The sequence below is a fragment of the Podarcis tiliguerta genome (assembly GCF_965153285.1).
Source record: "Podarcis tiliguerta genome assembly, chromosome: 7".
NCBI classification, from domain to species: Eukaryota; Metazoa; Chordata; class Lepidosauria; order Squamata; family Lacertidae; genus Podarcis; species Podarcis tiliguerta.
The window spans coordinates 33,347,974-33,367,182 of record NC_139540.1 but is presented as its reverse complement, the minus strand read 5'-3'; the positions used below and the strand labels follow the sequence as shown (position 1 = coordinate 33,367,182).

Genomic DNA, 19,209 nt, shown 5'->3' with positions numbered 1-19,209 from the left:
CTGTGATCTACCCATTGTCATTGCCAGGAGTTGTTGAGCTGTTTTTATGGGAGGGTTGGCCAAAGTTGTTGAGCTTTTTGGGGGATTCCAGGGCTTGGGTCCAGAGTTGAGGGAGCTTTTGTGGGTCGCACCCACCTTGCTTCACCCCTGAATCCATGAGTGACTTGTGTATCTGTTGTGTTTCTGATGTAATGCAGACGTGCATCAGTAGCAGATGCCCTTACGATTTCCATATCTCACTGCCGGGATTGTGTGTGAGTCCCACCTTGGATATCACACAGCAGGTGTGAAAAGCAGACACACATGCCACTTGTGCATCTGCTTCTTGCCTCTCTGCCCAAAGCCTAACCTTCAGGGGTTTGAGGGAAGCTGCACCCACTAACTTTGCTCACACTTTTAGGTTTGAGATGTCACTTGGCTATTTGTTCTAGTTGGGCAAGCGCTGAGAGGGTGCCACAAGGAACAGAATCTGGAAAGTTCTTTGGAACGGGACTCTGCAGTGCCCCATCTTAAAAGAGGGGTGATAGACATTTGCTCACTGTGTAGACTTACAGGAAGGGGCCCTTTCATTCAATGCTGGGGAGGAGTAAGAAGGAACACTAGGGCCACTAAATGTTCTCTGGTCCCCATGGGGACACAGCTTCCAGAGGAGAGTAGGAACAAAGAAATAGGCTGTACCTGTGAGATGCCTGCCTGGTCAGGATATTGCCTTACAGCAGAATGGATCCAGGGGTGGCTGGTAGGGTGAAGATGCCACTGCTGCTGCCTCCTCATGAAGCACTGCTGCTAGGCCAATGAGTGCAGTGCTGCCAGGATAATGCCACTGCCCCCCTTGTGAGCCGCTGCTGCTAGCAAAACACTTGAAAAGGATAATGTACTTCTTGGTTGTAGGTTTGGATGCTGACACACAAAATTATCGGACAGAAACCATTGTCTTACTAGTTTCCTGTACCAAGCCAATTGGTTGGGAGTAAAGATGGCACCGCTTTCAGACATGTAGATGGACCCAAATATGTGCCCCACTTCCTCTTAGGGAACACTTTCCCTCACCAGATGTCAGTTGACCTAGTTACGCATCTGAAATTGTAATGACAACATGTGTTTGCAGATACAAGAGTCTAGCAAAGTATGTGAAACACACAGGGTTGAACATGTGTGGGTATGTTTTTAGCTTTTCTGTTTACATGATTTCATGATTTGAGGACTGAATGCTAAATGTGGGGACAAAAATAGAGCTTTTCAAAATTAAACCTATTCTGCTGTAGGAATAATAATAATAATAATAATAATAATAATAATAATAATAATAATATATTATTTATACCCTGCCCATCTGGCTGGGTTTCCCAAGCCACTCTGGGCGGCTTCCAACAAAATATTAAAATACAGTGGTACCTCGCGTTACATACGCTTCAGGTTACATATGCTTCACGTTACAGACTCCGCTAACCCAGAAATAGTGCTTCAGGTTATGAACTTTGCTTCAGGATGAGAACAGAAATCGTGCTCCGGCGGCGTGGCAGCAGCAGGAGGCCCCATTAGCTAAAGTGCTGCTTCAGGTTAAGAACGGTTTCAGGTTAAGTACGGACCTCCGGAACGAATTAAATACTTAACCAGAGGTACCACTGTACAATAGTCTGTCAAGCAATAAAAGCTTCCCTAAACAGGGCTGCCTTCAGATGTCTTCTAAAACTCTGGTAGTTGTTTTTATCTTTGACCTCTGGTGGGAGGGCGTTCCACAGGGCGGGTGCCACTACCGAGAAGGCCCTCTGTCTGGTTCCCTGTAACTTAGCTTTTCGCAGTGAGCGAACCGCCAGAAGGCCCTGGGCACTGGACCTCAAAGTCAGTTGGAACACTCTCATTCCAAATTCTGCATTAGTAAGGAAATACACCAGATATAATCTCCAGCCGCTTTTATAAAGTTGATTGATATGATACTTAAATGCAGCCAGATTTTCTTTCCTGTGCTAACGTGGAGCTTCACAGTTTAAATGTTTTTGCATAAACACAGCAGCTTATGTGTTTATGGCTAAACAAAAGGCTTTGGGGTTCTGTAAGAAAAAAAATTGTGGTTTATGTATAGGCATATAATTTCATGGTATTGTGTTCATTTGTTATGAACACATTTCTTAGAAACTCAGAAAATATATTAACAGATCTGTGAACCAAGGTTCAAATTCTACTTGGCCATGTGACCATGGGGGCTGGTCAGACACTTTTCAGCCATAACTACCATATAAGATTGTTTTGAGAACAAAATGGATGGGACACCATGTACACTTCCTCAAGATCTTTGAAGAGAGTGAAAGATATGAATGTAATAAATAAAATAAATTGCGCTCTAATGGATAGCTAATTTCTACTTTAATTAACCTACACGCTTGTTGTTTTAACGGTATTCCACATCTGGTCATATGTTTTTTGTTAGCTTCTCTGAATGTAAAAAGAAACTACCAAGTTTACTTCATGGTTTCTCATGAAACAACTTCTAAAAGTTAGCGTCCAAAAAATTATAAGTAATTCTGAGCACTGCAGTGTTCAATAACCAAATGACAGCACAAATGCTTTCGTTGCCAACAGTCCTCCCAAAGTACAGTAAGGGCATCACGACTAGTTCCTTCTGAAAGGAATATTTTATTTTTATATTTTGTTGCAATGATACAACAGCACTAGAAATGCTGTTTTGTCCCCAGAGGTGATGAATTATATAGATATTGAGGCCAAGTTGATGTTGACTTAAACTAAATGCACTCTCACTGAAGTCAGTGGGATCACAGAGAGTATAAACCATTTCAAATTTCGGCCCAGTATGCTGCCATAGTTTGTGCCAGTCTCTATACAGGTAAGCACTACCAGACTGTCTCAATTATGTAATAAAAAGAACGTGCCGTTTTGATGTTTGGTAACTACCTTTTTTAATAAGTGTACAAAAACATTTTAGCATTCTCCCTGGTTTTTTTTATCATGCCAGAATCAACCAGTTTGGGATCTAGATATGATGAGTTCCAGCAGTGGAGACTCCCAAAGCCAGAAGCTATTGAAAGATTCATTGGCTGCAAAAGAACTTCAAACCATGGAAAAACACCTTGCTGGTAGGTATAGTGACATAAAACCCTAGCATTTGCTTGGGGAAGAAATTTCAGGACAGATTTTAGTGGATTGAACAATAAGGTGTTAACAGGGGTGGTTTTTCTTTTTCCAATCTCCGTTACTGTGGTACTTTGAGTCAACAAATACTCATTTTAAGACAGACATTGAGGCTTGCCTGTAGATCATAATCAAAATATATCTGGACAGCTTCCTTACACATTTGTTTCCATAGCTCAGTAACGTTCAGTGTTAGTGAATTATTGTTATTACTGCTAAAACAGCACTGTATAAATCTTCCCAAATGGCTCCAGAAAACTCAGAGTTTGAAGGAAATATTATCCTCTGAAGCCATCACATTGTACCTGCAATCTGAAGGATAATCCTTAGGTGCCTGGTCTTGCAGTAATTACTGCAAGTGTGGTGTAGTGGTTAAGAGCGGTAGACTCGTAATCTGGGGAACCGGGTTCGCTTCCCCACTCCTCCACATGCAGCTGCTGGGTGACCTTGGGCTAGCCACACTTCTCTGGAGTCTCTCAGCCCCACTCACCTCACAGAGTGTTTGTTGTGGGGGAGGAAGGGAAAGGAGAATGTTAGCCGCTTTGAGACTCCTTAGGGTAGTGATAAAGTGGGATATCAAATCCAAACTCCTCCTCCTCCTCCTCCTCCTCCTCCTCCTCTTCTTCTTCTTCTTCTTCTTCTTCTACTACTACTACCACTACTACTACTTATGGAGAATAGTCACAGTGAAGGGGTCACAAGATTAGGTCCATAAAGGAAAGAAACTCTGATTGTCAAGGAAACAGGGCAAGTGGAATTTTCTTGTTCAAAGATGGTCTTCCATTATCCGGTATCACCAAGGTCCAGAAGAGAACTGATCCCAGTTCTTCATCCTTAGTTTCCACAGTCAGACTTTATCCCAGTTCTAAACACGAAGCTCTGGACAGGAACACCAGAAGCTGCCTTATACCAAGTCAGACCATTGGTTCCTCTAGCTCAGTTTTGAATGGCAGCTGCTTTTCAGGGTTTCATGCAGGAGTCCTTGTCAGCCCTACCTGGAGATGCTGGGGATTGAACCCAGGACATTCTGCTTGCAAAGCTCTTGCCACTGAGCTATGGGTGCTTTTTGCATGGGGCGAAAACATGCGTTGAAATAATCAGTTCATAGCATGATGTCTGGCTCCCAAGAGTGTGGGCAGGAGACACACCTCCATGCAGAAGTCTCAGGTTGCAGGCGCACAACCCATCAGGGGAGGGTATATAAGCTGGCAGAGGGGTGGGGTCCCACTATTACTTCATGTGCTCCGCAGGGCACAGATCTGAGGGACAGCTGCCTAGTGGCTAGAAGCATCCAAGGTTTGCTGGGTTATTTGAACATGTCTTTGTTGGCCCGTTCAATTTCATTGCTCAGCGTCACTTCACCCCAGTGTTCACCATATAAGGATGAGGTTTAATTAGTGATGCTCCTCCCCACTTTCTCTATGTCACCTACTACTACCATTTGCCTCCTGCTTCCGCCCATCAAGATATTCAGGATGGAAAGCTCTGCTGTTTAGACATTACCTTAGTAACCAGTAGTGGCCAGTGGAGGTGCTGCTGCTGCTGCTCTCCTGGCTTCCAAACACAGCATGCTACCGGCCCACACTGTATGGGGAGGCAGGGGGAGCTCTGAGCTGTGCAGTGTGGTGGAGCCAATCCACCGCTCTTGCCATCATGTCTGTGCAATGCCAAGCTCCCCGCATCTTTCCCATCTTTTCCCAGTAAGCGTTAGAATCATGTTATCTATGGAAGCTGGGACAGTTGTGGCATCCCACCAACTGCTACCGCTAGAAATCAAGTCCAGTTAGGTAGATAGGTAAATAAGTAGATATCCTTCAGATCACCATGTGCTAGGCTCTGGTTGATTGTGAGGCATCCATCAACTTCCCAGACTATTACCTGCACAGACCTTTCATAGTCCCATTTAATATTCTATGTCTGTATCTATTTCAATTTATGTGCCACGAATGAGAACGTTCTTAAATAAATTAATATGCCAAATACATCAACATATTTGGTGGCACTTTATTCTCTTTTGAAATATTTCCTTTCTTCCGTTGGGAAAAGCTGATGTTCAAAATCAACATATATATTCTATGCTAAATAAATGAAAACCATTTTGTAGTGGAAATCTTTAAATTAGCTGTGGAGAAATGATTGAAATGCTTTGCTTATCAGCAGAACCAATCAGTTTTTTAGATAGCATCTTGGGCCAAAAGTTATGATGTTCATTGAACTCTCATTGAAACATAAACAGCATATATCAGTTTTCCAACATACCTTCTTATTCACCGTAGATAAGTCAATGAACCCAGTCATTTGCAAAAACACAGGTTAATTTAATTGTGAGAGAGCTCATTCCACATTTGGTTTAAGTTATGGCATTTGCATTGTCATCTATTGACCCAGACAATTTAAACAGGTAGTCTCCAAATTGTGAAGTGAAGTGATATGTATGTATTATTATTATTATTTAAAGAAAAAGCTTAATGCAGGCAAAATCATGTTTTTAAAAAATCATTGATGGCATCATTTTCTCCACTCAGTTATGTTAATATTATAGCAACAATAGCAATACCTGTTCTTACCGTTTAATTAAATTAAGCAAAGATGTCCATTAAACCAGTGATTGCCATAGCCGCAGCCTTGGATTCAAACAGAAATCCATCATTGTGCTCTGACCCTCCCTCCAGCTTGCTGCCTTTACCAGCCTGCAACCTTTTTTTCTCCAGGTCACACCACAGCCAACTCTACACCAAACTCTGGCTTTAGTTCTTCTCAGAGCTGGAGGAGGGGTCTCACCCATTTTCAGTCTGGCCTTCCTTTGTCCTCGTAAAGGCCTATCTCCCAGGTGATCTCCTGAACACAGGAAGCTAAATCCAGGGATTAGGGGTCTAGCATCCAGTCTAACTCCCCAAAGCCTTCATTAAATTCCAACACCTACTGGACCTAGGAATTTAGAGAAGTCTGGCATTCACCAAATCATGACAAAAAAAAGATTCTTTAGGGATGTGCTGATGTCTGAAAAAATTTCAAGATGGTAATTTTTATGAATTCTCTCCTGCGTAGTGATATTGCAACCCAGCATGTGGGTTGTGGCAGCATGTACTGCAGTAGAGTCCTATTCCAGACCAGATTGCTTTGATTGCTACCAGAATATTACTATTGCTGCTATTATTATTATTTTAGTTATATCCACCTTTTTCCCTGGCAGAATATGACATCTGCTTGTAGAGGTTTCTCTATCAGAAATGATTGTGAGGAATAAGTCCAAGAAAGTGGCTTGCCGGAAACCACTTAGTAAGTCCCATGCTGATATGAATCCAAGTTCCCTAGTATTAGAGAAAGAAATAAACTATATCCTCAAGTTTGAATAAACATGATGATCAATAAGATACAGGGATTTCAGTTCTTGTTATATTGCATTACTTTTGTGCCTGCGCAGACATCGCAAAGGACCTTGCGCTGTGGGAAGAAGGAAGACTATTGCGGATTACCAGTAGCCAACAAACTAATTTAGTTGCACTAGATCACCAAGGAAATTTTAAAGTTCCACCAAGCCAGGATTCAGGACCTCAAGTGCCAAGTCTGACTGGGAAGGAAATTCAGCTCCAGCTTCAAAGAAACAAATCACCACCATTATCCAGCAACAATAGACTGCAGGTCTCAAGTGTCACAAACAGTAGGCCTCAATCTCCCAGTACACAGACCAACAGGTCTTCTTTGCTCCCAGCTCCAGCAAACAGACCTGCAGCCCCAAATGCTTTGTTGCAAAAACCTCTTTCCCCTAGCAACCAAGGAAACAAGGAAGGAGTCGTTAGTATGCAGAGAAGCCGGTCTTTAATATCAAAGAACCAACTTGGGAGGACCATCACCACTCCCTCGGGGCTCCTGGAAACAAGCGGAGACACTCTAGGAAACGTCACTCAAAGAAGCAGTTTGTCCGAAGTAAGTTATATATTTGAAAGCAAAACTTGTCAGTAAATCAGAATCCTGTATATATCCAGGTAAGTCATACTCAGAGCTGACCTATTGAAATCAATTGACTATTTGTATATTGCCCATATATTATCATATAATGTTTGAGAATCCACCACCTACTTGTTCATAGTGGTGTTCAAGTTGCTTTAATTATATATCTTGTCTGTGTGTGCACACATGTGCGTAAGCGTGCATGTATTTATTTCTCTTATCTCTTGCCAGAGGTTTCTATTGGAGGAAGGCAATTTTTGCAGATTTCTTTCTTTAGCCCTCTTACTCCCTGAAAATCTACTCCAGTGGGTTGGTGTATTTTTTTGAAGTAACTGTGGGAGGTGGCACTAGGAGCTGGGGTGTGTGTGGAAAGGGAAGATAGCAAAATCTGCTTCCATAGGCTTCAGGTTAGCCGCTGTGAGAACAAGATGCTGAATTCAATGGACCACTGTCCTAGTTGAGCAGGCTCTTTTTATGTTATGACAAGAGTTAATGGCAAATGTTGCATGTTCAGAGTGGGGTTAACACTCCTGAAAGAAAAAGTTGAGATTTATATTTCATATTTGGAAAGCAAATTGCGAGGAGGATTCACATACCTCCTTTTTGCTCACAAGTAGAATTCCACAGAGAATTTTGTTTTGTGAGATCCAGCGTGTCTGTGGATCTCAGGTACCATCTGTGTAGTAAGGAAACAAACCTGTCCCTTCCCATCCATTGTATGAGACTGGGATATTGCGCTATTGCACCAATAACCCACAAAAGATTGAATATGGCTGGGACACACTTTATTTAATTGATTCAGGTAGGTGTGAAGCTTCAGTAAAGGAGTTTTATCCTCAGCAGTCCATGAATCTGTCACAATTTGCTGAGTAATTCAATGTCAGATCCGTTGTTGTTGTTTTTTTAATGGCCAAATTATTAAAATGTGCAGTGTTCAAAGAATGAATGCTAGAACATTTTCTGTCTCATATCTAGTAAGTGATATTCTTTAACGCTCTTCCTATCATTACGGGCGAGACCATGTTATAAGCAGGCATTTTTTTCTAAACAGGCAAAGAGCGGTTTTTAAAGAATTTGGCAATGGTTAACATGTCATCTGTGAAGTTCTTTTTGTAAAAAGTGCAAAATTTTAGTTTCGGAGTTCTGCCTGAAAGAATTAAAAGTTGCTTGATGATCTTAGTTCTTGTACACATGCCTGCATTTCTGTTGGCAGGGAATATGCTGTAGCAAATGTGCAGGTGTGTTGTATTACTAGCTCATTTCAAAATCAAACCAAGCAGTGTAACATAGATAAATGTTTTTATTATTGCTACAGAATGAATAAATCAAGTTTTTAAATCCTTTCCTACATGCACTTATATGCACATTTAGTCTTTTAGATCTCCAGACCTTTCTACAAGTGGAGTCCCAATTGAGACAAATAGGTTTGAGGACCAGATTCTCAGTGTTTCCCTCAGCCTTTTATGAAGTGTGACAACTGAATGCTGAATTTCTTTGGGAGAGTATTTCTTGGAGTCTGCAATAGCTCTTATCTTGATGTTTGGGGGGGACAGGGAGACTGTCAGACTGTATGGCCCTTCCCAACAAGATGCTTTATAAACAGCTTTTCTACCGTGGGTTAAAGGTAAAGGGACTCCTGACCATTAGGTCCAGTCGTGACCGACTCTGGGGTTGCGGCGCTCATCTTGCTTTACTGGCTCAGGACTTCCTGTGCTGGTTATTTGTGCAAGAAAAGGTAAATGCACAACTACAAAAGAAACTGCTATGTGACAAATGTCATGTTGAGCTGGGCCCTTTGCCTTTTCAAATGCAGATCACACTGAGCCTCTGTCTTGTGGCTTCTCCAAAGAAGAACCTTGTGAGTCTCAAAACATCACTACCCTTTTTTATTGACCCAATATTTATTCAGCACAATAAACTTTCTTATGTACTGGGTTTCACTTGATGGCTAACTCCCAGCACAGCAACAGCAGCCCAAACAACATACTTCCAAACAAAAGTGTCCAGGAAGCCATCCTCCTATGAATCCTGTGTTAAAATTACATCAATGCCTCTCTGTGTGAAATCATGTCCTCCCTGATCTGCAAGCAATTTAAAAACTGGGGGTTATTTTGCTGCAAAAAGTCTGGATTTTATTACAGCTTACATCTGTTCATTGTATATCAAGATTCATTTATTTGCTACTTTTCTACACAGAGACAATCCTTCTATGTGTCAGTTTTGCTAGAATTGTCACACGATTAAAGAAATCATAGATTAATCAACTGAGTTTTGGATTGGTTAAATTTGCATGTGCATAAAATCATCGGTTTTTGGCTATTTGTTAACTTTGCTGACTTCAATAGAACCTCTTCCCAAGAAAATTGACAGAATTGCAACTTTCCAGCTTCCTTGGAAGAAGTGGTATGATGTCTAGGCCTTGGTTTGGGGACACAAGCCATCAGCTTTTTTCCTTGTGAAGTTGACTCTTCCAAGGAGCCTAGAACTCACAGTGCTTACAGCACACTCAGCTCTGAGCCTCTATTCTAGCACATAACTCCTGGGATTGACAACACAGAAAGGGCAGAAAGAGTCCCCTTTCAAAATGATACCCAATTAATCAGGAGGACTTTTTGAATTTTCTTGAAGGTCTTTAATCTTTTTATCTGTTTGGGTATAATTGAAAGAAACATTGCAGCCCTAATTCTTATACCTGCTGCATCTGTTATTTTTGTTACAGGATGACTTCTTACAACTTCAACTTGCCCACCAGCCTTGGATTTTACCAAGCGATAACGAAAGCGAAGGAGTGGAAGCAGATCTAGATAAACGTAAGAGGTTGCTCCTTGTTTGATATAAATTGTTGGCAGCTTGGAGTAGGCACCATATTTTCACAAAATATGTGCTCTGGAAACTGCTTTTTATTTCTGACAGGTTTAGTTATTGTTTGTCTATAGGAGTGAAGAACGATGGATTTTATTGATGGGAGCTCAGCTATATTACTTTAGGGCTGAAAGTGCATGTAGGTTATCCTCCCTGCTTAAAAAGGTAAAGGTACCCCTGCCCGTACGGGCCAGTCTTGACAGACTCTAGGGTTGTGCGCCCATCTCACTCAAAGAGGCCAAGGGCCAGCGCTGTCCGAAGACACTTCCGGGTCACGTGGCCAGTGTGACATCGCTGCTCTGGCGAGCCAGAGCCGCACACGGAAACGCCATTTACCTTCCCGCTAGTAAGCGGTCCCTATTTATCTACTTGCACCCAGGGGTGCTTTCGAACTGCTAGGTTGGCAGGTGCTGGGACCAAACAGCGGGAGCGCACCCCGCCGCGGGGATTCGAACCGCCGACCTTTCGATCGGCAAGCCCTAGGCACTGAGGCTTTAACCCACAGCGCCACCTGCGTCCTCCCTGCTTACCATACCACAAACCTTAACATGTTAACTCATCTCTTACCAATGTGTGCTACATGCAGAGACCAGGGATAAAAAGTTGTGCCAAGCCAAAATCTCTGTTGAATGCCAAGTTGTGCCAAGCCAAAATCTCTGTTGAATGAATATAGTAACACAACCAGATACCAAGCATCCTGGAGTGTTGTCCTTAAAAAAAAGGGGGGGGGGGACTATAGTCCCAGCTTTAAAAACTTTGCTTGCTTGAATAATTCTTGTTGTGCCATAAACATATTTCACAGCCCCAGCTCAAGGGTGTGAGATAGACATCTTACTGTGTTAAAGAGCCTAAATAATGGAAGTTAAGACAAGTAGTGTCTGCTAGTTTCCCTCCATGTGCTGAGGCTACAACAAATTATATATGGTGGCAAGTAAACATAAATAATCTTGCTGGAAATGTGAATTGCTCTGACAGTTGCTTTTTTTAAAAAAAATCACAGTAGTTTGTAATCTGCCAGGGTGAAAATGTGTGTCATTTCCTAAACTATTTTAGATTTTATGGCTACACTGTAGCAGGCTGTTTAACCAGGTGCTTGTGAGTAGCACCTTGTGAGTAGAACTGAAACCATATAAACAAGACATATTGAAGTAAGAAAAATCAGACTTGTGGAGAAACTGAGAGGGAAGAAAACCATTTTGAGATGTTACTTGTTTACATCAATATGACAACCACAATATATATTTTTTTAATCGTAACTTGTAAATTTAGAACATCAAGCTCTAAATAATATTTATCTTATTTCTGACGGTGAGTTCTTTTTCCCTTCCTGTACATGTTGCCCAAGAGGCCAGGTCAGACCCAAAATCTGATGCTCACAAAGTGCTATTTGAATCCATACACAAGGAAGTTACCTGGAAATGAGTTGCCATTGTCACTTTTCTGAGATGTGCAATGGATTACTACATTAGATAGAGTCCTATTCGGCTCACAGAACTATCCATAGAACAATTTACATGTGTGATCTGTTAGGACTTGCCAATGTGGTGTAGAGTTTAAGAGCGATAGTCTCGTAATCTGGTGAACCGGGTTCGCGTCTCCGCTCCTCCACATGCAGCTGCTGGGCGACCTTGGGCCAGTCACAGTTCTCTGAAGTCTCTCAGCCCCACTAACCTCAAAGAGTGTTTGTTGTGCGGGAGCAAGGGAAAGGAGAATGTTAGCCGCTTTGAGACTCCTTAGGGTAGTGATATATCAAATCCAAAATCTTCTTCTCTTCTTTGTTTGCCGGTCTATCTATCTATCTATCTATCTATCTATCATCTATCTATCTATCATCTATCTAACTATCATCTATCTATCTATCTATCTATCTATCTATCTATCTACCATCAGTTTTCCCTTTTTTCTCCTCTCTGTAGCCTAGCACAATCTCCAAAATTCAGAGCAGATTTGTGGAGTGTGCAGGGCTGCAGGGGGAGTGGAAACCAATTCCATAAATCAATTTATTTCATCAATAATTGTAGCTTGATTGTAAAAACCTGTAAGTCGTTTACAAAAAGATAAGATAATAAAATCACAAAAACTACAACCTTACTTTAGAACATACAAAAGTTAAATTACTAGAATAGATTAAAATTACTTCATAACCATATTACTGGCAGACAGACACTGTCAACCACCACCTGAGAAGAATGAATTCCTAGAGTTTTGTGAAGCTAACACCCATCCCCAGATATCACCATATGATATTCCTGTAGTCACTGGACATGTCTGGAAGAAAAGCCATATATAACTGGCCTAGATTTTATTTTAGATTTAGTTTAAAATAAAGGAAAATCTCCTGAACCTTTTAATTTTGACAACTAGGAATTACAACTTTGCGCCAGCTCATTTTGTTGCTCAGTATGTATGTAAAATTCTTATTTGTTTCATTGTGAATTCTTGGAAAAAATCTACACATGTTAAATTAACAGATGTTAAAGACAAATAGAGACAATAATAAGGCAGCAAATTAATTTGGGCTTTTGAGAGAGAACTAACATTCATGTTACTAACGCAACTTACCAATACCATGTTACTAAATTAGTTCAGCTGAGTTGTAACTTAAAAATCTGCTTTTTGCTTTCATGAGTAAAAACTGTTTACTTTAGCTTAAACCTGTAACATGCAAGGCAGAGAGGGGTCAAAACTCTGTAATTAAAATAATGGCTACCTTCTTGCAGATATTCTAAGGGCGCAACAGACTAGCATCTTGATTTAAACCCATATATCAACTTTCATAGTTACCTATCTTTTGCTGCATGAAGAAGGTTGATCTTTGTACTATTTTAACCATTGGAGGAGAACAAAAATGTTTGATCTAAGCAATATTGTACTGTATGTGACATCTGAGACTGGTAAATTGGTTAAAGGAATAAGTCTTTAAAAAATAATTATATGGGGTAATGGCAACCATCTGGTTTTGGAATGTAGTTGCTGTAGCCAATCTCACAAGCGAAGGGCAACTCCTGGAAAATGCAGGCTGCCAACAGGCTGCCAACACCCAGGTGTTGAAATGTCTGTAAAGCAGAGAGCCTGTAAAAGGCCTGGCATCGTTTACAGTGCCAATTCCCAGTGTGCAGTGCAGGTAAAAGGCCCAACCATGTAAAGACCAGCCTAATTTAATTTGGGTGTGTGAGGGGAAAGTTAATGCATTAGAAATCTTCGTGGACACTCTGTGCTTGATTTAGTGCCAAGAGGAATGAAACTTCATAATTTATGACTATGAGCAGAAGAGCTGTAGAATTAATCTTCACAACAACAACAGGTGTCCTTTGACGCAGCTTTTAATAAATTACATGCAGCTAATATTTACTACATTCTTCAACTTCTTCAAGATAATAACTGCCCAGGTGTAAAGCTAATTTTGGACAGTGAAAGAAAATTACACCAGCTGCGCAGGTATTTGGAAAGAGGGTATCACAGTAGTCTAATGCTTTTTATAGATAGTTTTTAATCATCTGACCAGCTGAGATGAAAGAACTTCATTTATCACAGCATTATTTCATGAACATTGTACTGGGAAATTTACTGTGCGCAATCTGATGCATATCTCGTTAGAAGTATACCCCATTAAGTTTGATGGAACTTAAAACAAAAAAGAGGTGCTGGTACTGTGTATCCTTGAGTACCTCCTCAAAAAAAAGAGCACTGCTCCCAGGTCAGTGTGTATGGTCCAATGATAGGAAGCTTTGAATGGAACAAGTGGAGCTGAAAATCCTACTTTTTTACCAGTTTAAATAATTCAATAGCAGTTTTGTTCAATGTTTCACAGAGAAGTCTAAAACACCATCTGCATCACTGAGAAAACAAAATAGAAAGGTTTACCAAATGAGGCTGATATGTAAACCAGAAAGCTTTTGCTCAAAAGAATTCAGAGTTTTCAGATTCATTTATTTGTTATGATTAGCAGTGGTGTATTTTTGCATACCTAATTCTGGGATTCTTGCCAGAATGAGGACCACAGATCATATAGCATGAACCAGGCTGGCAAAATATGAATTTCAAATTTTTATTTTTAATTCAGTATGAAATTCAGGGCTGTAGACCCTTTTGTGAACTACAAATTTAAGTCAGGAAAATTAAACTCAATTAGTGTGGATATACCAAATTTAGGCTTGGGTTTTTTTACTCTATTCATTGAGGACAACATCTCTTGTCCTTCCTTGTAAGTAGACAGATACATATGGACTTCAGGTGTGTTTTGATTAAGGACCTTTGTGCATACTGAGATGTGGGTTGGCCCATTGGAATGGGCATGTGATAAAATGATGAATAGCTATACTACATCTCCACCTGACAATTGACCTCTTCTCATTTCTGACACGTGCACACAAATGTCCCTTGATTCAACTCATTAAGGGCCAGTGGCTGACCTACTCATTTTGAAGCCATCAAAGTATTGTTTCACCACAAACTTATTACAGTGAAAACAAGAACATGAATCTTGGCACATACAAAGTATCATGTTAATTGGTCCTTAAGATTTTAATGCTTGAAATACAGCCATAAACCGCAAATTGTTTCCATCATGTAATTGTCATGATTTGTTGTGATAAACTTTTTTGCGTTACTTATGAAAACAAGTGAGGTGGAATTAGAGATGCCTTAAATACTCTGCAATTGCAATTGCTTTTGCTTCTTTGGTGTCATTCCCTTTCCTCTGCTTCCTCCTTCCTGCGTTTGTCAATTGGCTGATACTACACAATTAGGGAAAATATGTGAATGAGATTGCATAGCAATGCGACATAACAAATCAGACTGGCTATGCAGTTTTATCATTGAGGGAAGAGTGGAAGACAAAGTAAATAAATAGACATTGTTGCAAAAGTTCACAAAATTGCCTAAAAAGTATTCTGAATTGCAATTATTTTATTTGTATTTATTTGGAGAGGGAGTGGAATTGTAAGTTTTAGCTCCACTGTGAAATAAATGGCATTTGTGAAAGGGAGAAATCACAGCTGCAGACTTTTCAAGTACAGGGTGGTTTTCTTAGCAGGACTGTACAAACTGTCAGCATAACCTGAACATAGAAGTTGTTAAAGGTATGTTTTCAGGTTTGGGGCCATTTAACATTGGTATTGTAACTGCCAAGCTCTCCAAATAAGCAGTGTAATCATTCAGTTTTGGTAAGCTATGCAATAAAAAGTTAGGTGGTAAGTGCTTTTCCATTTAAACAAATATACCTAAAAGCAAATTAACTGAACTATTTTATCTAAATGTGCAGTGAAATTGTGAATGCAAACAAGACTTTCCATTTTAGAACTATGATAGAGGGATTCCTAATTTATCCTGATTCCAACACTGAATATCCTTCATAGGAAATGCCAAGATAAACCATACTGGATATAAATGTTTAACTTGTCATTTAGACTTAAAAGGACTCTCTTACATTCAAATAAACATTCACAATGGTATTCCGAGCATTCAGGAGAGATTACACTTTCCTGTATACTGTGAAATTTTAAATCATTTGTGAACCTCATTTATAAACGTAGCAGAAAAGGAATATGCAGAGATAAGTCTCAAACATAGTAATTATTGCATCACTCATTTTTGAAGTCTTAGTCTTAATAAAAGTGATTGTGTCAGAAATACAAAGCCAAACAAGATGCCAATTTTCAGTAAACCTGCACTGTTCATACGTTCTTTTAAAATTGTTTTGTTAACTTTGGCACTGAAATAGCATGGCAGTCTACAAGTGAAAATTGAACGACAAATCAGGCCCATATTCCTTCTATCCATCATTGGGTTTGTAATCACTCTTTATATAACATACTAAAACCACCCTCACTGGTGGGTTCTGGGGGAGGGGGGAAAGGGGGGGGAAATAATGAAGATGATTTGTTTTGATAATTTGTAATGTTGAAATTGTTAATATTTTTTTTTAAAAAAAATCCCCCACCCTCACTGGTAAATATGCCGACTCAGCCTTTGAGCCCAGGGTGGAAAATATCTTGCCCTCTTCTCCCAGGTCTTTGGCTAATTAAACAAACTATGGCCTGTTTGGGACGCGGGTGGCACTGTGGGTTACACCACAGAGCCTAGGGCTTCGCGATCAAAAGGTTGGCGATTCAAATCCCCACAACAGGGTGAGCTCCCATTGTTCGGTCCCTGCTCCTGCCAACCTCGCAGTGCGAAAGCACGTCAAAGTGCAAGTAGATAAATAGGTACCGCTCCAGCGGGAAGGTATTTCCGTGCGCTGCTCTGGTTTGCCAGAAGCGGCTTAGTCATGCTGGCCACATGACTGTACACCGGCTCCCTTGCCCAGTAAAGCGAGATGAGCGCCGCAACCCCAGAGTCGTCCACGACTGGACCTAATGGTTAGGGGTCCCTTTACCTTTACCTTTTATGGCCTGTTTAAGTGTGTGAGAGAAGAGTTACTGTTTTTGTATTGTATTTGTTTTTATATTGTAAACTGCCCTATGATCCTCAGATGAAGGTACAGTACAGTGGTCCCTCTGGTTACGTACTTAATTCATTCTGGAGGTCCATTCTTAACCTGAAACTGTTCTTAACCTGAGGTACCACTTTAGCTAATGGGGCCTCCTGCTACCGCCGGCCTGCAATTTCTGTTCTCATCCTGAAGCAAAGTTCTTAACCCGAGGTACTATTTCTGGATTAGCGGAGTCTGTAACCTGAAGCATCTGTAACCCAAGGTACCACTGTATAGAAATAATAATAATAATAATAATAATAATAATAATAATAATAATAATAATGGGCTCCAACTCCCATCATCGTCATGACTGGCTGTGCTGGCTAGGGCTGATGGGAGTTGAAATTCATCATCATCTGAAGAGCCACAATTTCCCTATTCCTGTTCTAATCCTTAAAACATAAACTTCTGCTTACTTTAGATTTACATAAGCACATAAGGATTGCTTCCATACTGTCTAGGTTCCGGCCATGAAGATCCTTCCTTTATCATGAGAGTTATTATCAGGGTTGGAACATCTTCCTGTGCAATACATTTCTTAAAGTGGCAATAATCCCTTATCACTGTGTGTAACTTCATTTAAGCTACATTTATGTATTTCATGTTCTCACTACTCATTACCAGTAAGAATACCCTTACAAAAGATGCTCACACTAATTTTCTCATGTTTCTTTTCAAGTATGTTGTTTCTAACTATTCTTTCTTTTATTGTTTTCCAGGTTTGTGAACAAAATCAGTGGAAGTAATAAAGAATGGTTTCTCATAATTATATAACCTGCAAGTGAAAAGTTCTTTTCACTGATTGTGTATAATAAAAGCTTATTTTTATAAATTCAACAGAACGTAAGTGGAATTATTTTAATGTGTGTATGCTAAAATGCACTAACCTCACATCTATCTTATTGTACAATGGCCTTAGGTAAAGATGGTTAACAGTCACTTTTTAATACATAGTCCATAATATAATGTATTTTATTTATACCCCTCTTAATTTGATATATAAAACTTTGCCTGATGAAAAGAAAGTTTTCCTTAAAAGATTTTATGCATATAACTTGACTAAGGTTTTCTACTCCTTATATTTTTCTAAACTTTCCTCATTTCTAAATCAATAAACTTTTAAAGTATTTAGCCACATCTGCCGATATGTATATATAACATTCAAATGTCACGGATGGTTGGCTTTTCACTCATAACCACGGTAGAAATTTGCTGAGACAATAGAAAGGAATGACTGGGGTGTGGGGCACGTGTGTGTTTTTTTACATGTGTTTGTGTGCATGTGTACTCACACAAGCCTAACTATTAAGAATCAGCAGTTTCACATTGCTTTTACTGAGTTCTAATTAAATCTTTTACAAAATAAAGAGACTACTAAGTGAAATAATGTGGAATGCAGCATGCACAAATGAAATATACCAGTTTATTAAATGATATTCTTTACTCATATCCTAAATGGCTTAAGCATTTGACTATATGTGTTTATGTGTGAAACAAGTTGACTATTCTGGATCTGGGTTATGACATTTCTGCAAAGATTTCCAATGAAAGAGCTGTCAGAATGACTGCATTTGGTGCATTAATTTAAGCTATTTATTCTGTTAAGCATGGGTTTGGTTTAGTGCCTTCTGTTTCTCAGCCATAACCACATAATAAAGTTGCCTGCTGTTACAATAGATATACATTGTCAGATTATTGAAGAAATAAAATGAAATTCCTATCACAAATATACTGAGAATGTGAGCTTTTTGTTTCATTTCTGTTTTCATTCTGAGAGCTAGTAATCATGGAGAAAGCACTCAAATAAAACATATTTATTTTATCTAGATTCCAAGGTGGTTTACAACAGCATAAATTATGGGTAGCCAACATGGTGCACCCCCCCCAGATGTCATTGGACTACAACTCCCATGATTCCTGGTTGTTGGTCATGCCAGCTGAGGCTTATGCGAATTGTAGCCCACAACATCTGAAGGCACATTAACTACCCCCTGGCCTAGGACAAGCAAACAATGCAACATAATGCAACCAAGATACATTGATAGCAGGCAACTAAATTTAAAATGCCTGAGTGAATTAAAAAATGATGTTGAGGATGAAAAAAGTATAGCAATATGGGCACTGGGTGAACTTCCTTGGGGATAGCATTGTATAATGGGCTTTATGGCTTAAAAAAAAATACAATAGTGTATATTGGTGGAGACAGTAACGCCTTTCCAGGTCATTAAGATGCTTCCAGCCACACTCTTGACCTTTCCACATTTTTACTGATGCCAATGGATGTACCGTATTGGCCCAAATATAAGCCTCAATTTTTCCAAATTTTGACTGTGAAAAGTTAAAAGTATGGCTTATATTCACGACCTTACGGCTCACTTCCCTCCCAGGAAGCAGCCCTGGAGCGCGGGGCAATGGCGCACCGCCTGCCCACAGCTCCCAAGCCTTCCCTGAGCTGCCTAAGGAAGTGGGAAGGATGGGAGGCCGTCGGCAAAGCAGTGCAGCTCCCCTCCTCCCAGGACACAGCCCGGGTATTGTCTCTCTCCCCCCCCCCCACTTTTAAAGGTGTGTCTTATTTGCGGGTGAAGCCAATACGGTATGTTAAGGAGGATAAAATTTCAACATTACTGTTAGGCAAGAGATGCAGTGGTATCAGTTTTTATCCTTAGTATTAATGGATTGCAAGGTGGGTTGTTTTGTTATTGTTACAGTTTATTTCCTGCCCTTCACCCTAAGGTCCAAAGGTGGGTAATGTGAACAAGCGCAGTATCAACCCG

General features: G+C 40.2%; 1 protein-coding gene across 6 annotated transcripts in view; it reads left to right on the top strand.

Moving 5' to 3' along the window:
• The window catches only part of LOC310682367 (uncharacterized protein C8orf34 homolog), an 86,384-nt gene extending 68,222 nt beyond the window's left edge, over positions 1-18,162 (top strand). For 3 of the 6 annotated variants that reach the window (XM_083451102.1, XM_083451105.1, XM_083451104.1), the window contains exons 11-14: positions 2,972-3,092; positions 6,572-7,074; positions 9,818-9,908; positions 13,188-15,787. In XM_083451102.1, coding sequence (XP_083307228.1) covers positions 2,972-3,092; positions 6,572-7,074; positions 9,818-9,908; positions 13,188-13,219 — 747 coding nt within the window. In that variant the 3' untranslated portion in view covers positions 13,220-15,787. Of the gene's footprint in view, positions 1-2,971; positions 3,093-6,571; positions 7,134-9,817; positions 9,909-13,187; positions 15,788-17,154 lie in introns of those variants that run through there. The other 3 variants (XM_083451103.1, XM_083451106.1, XM_083451107.1) reach the window with 2 other exon arrangements.
• Positions 18,163-19,209: the final 1,047 nt, after the last annotated feature.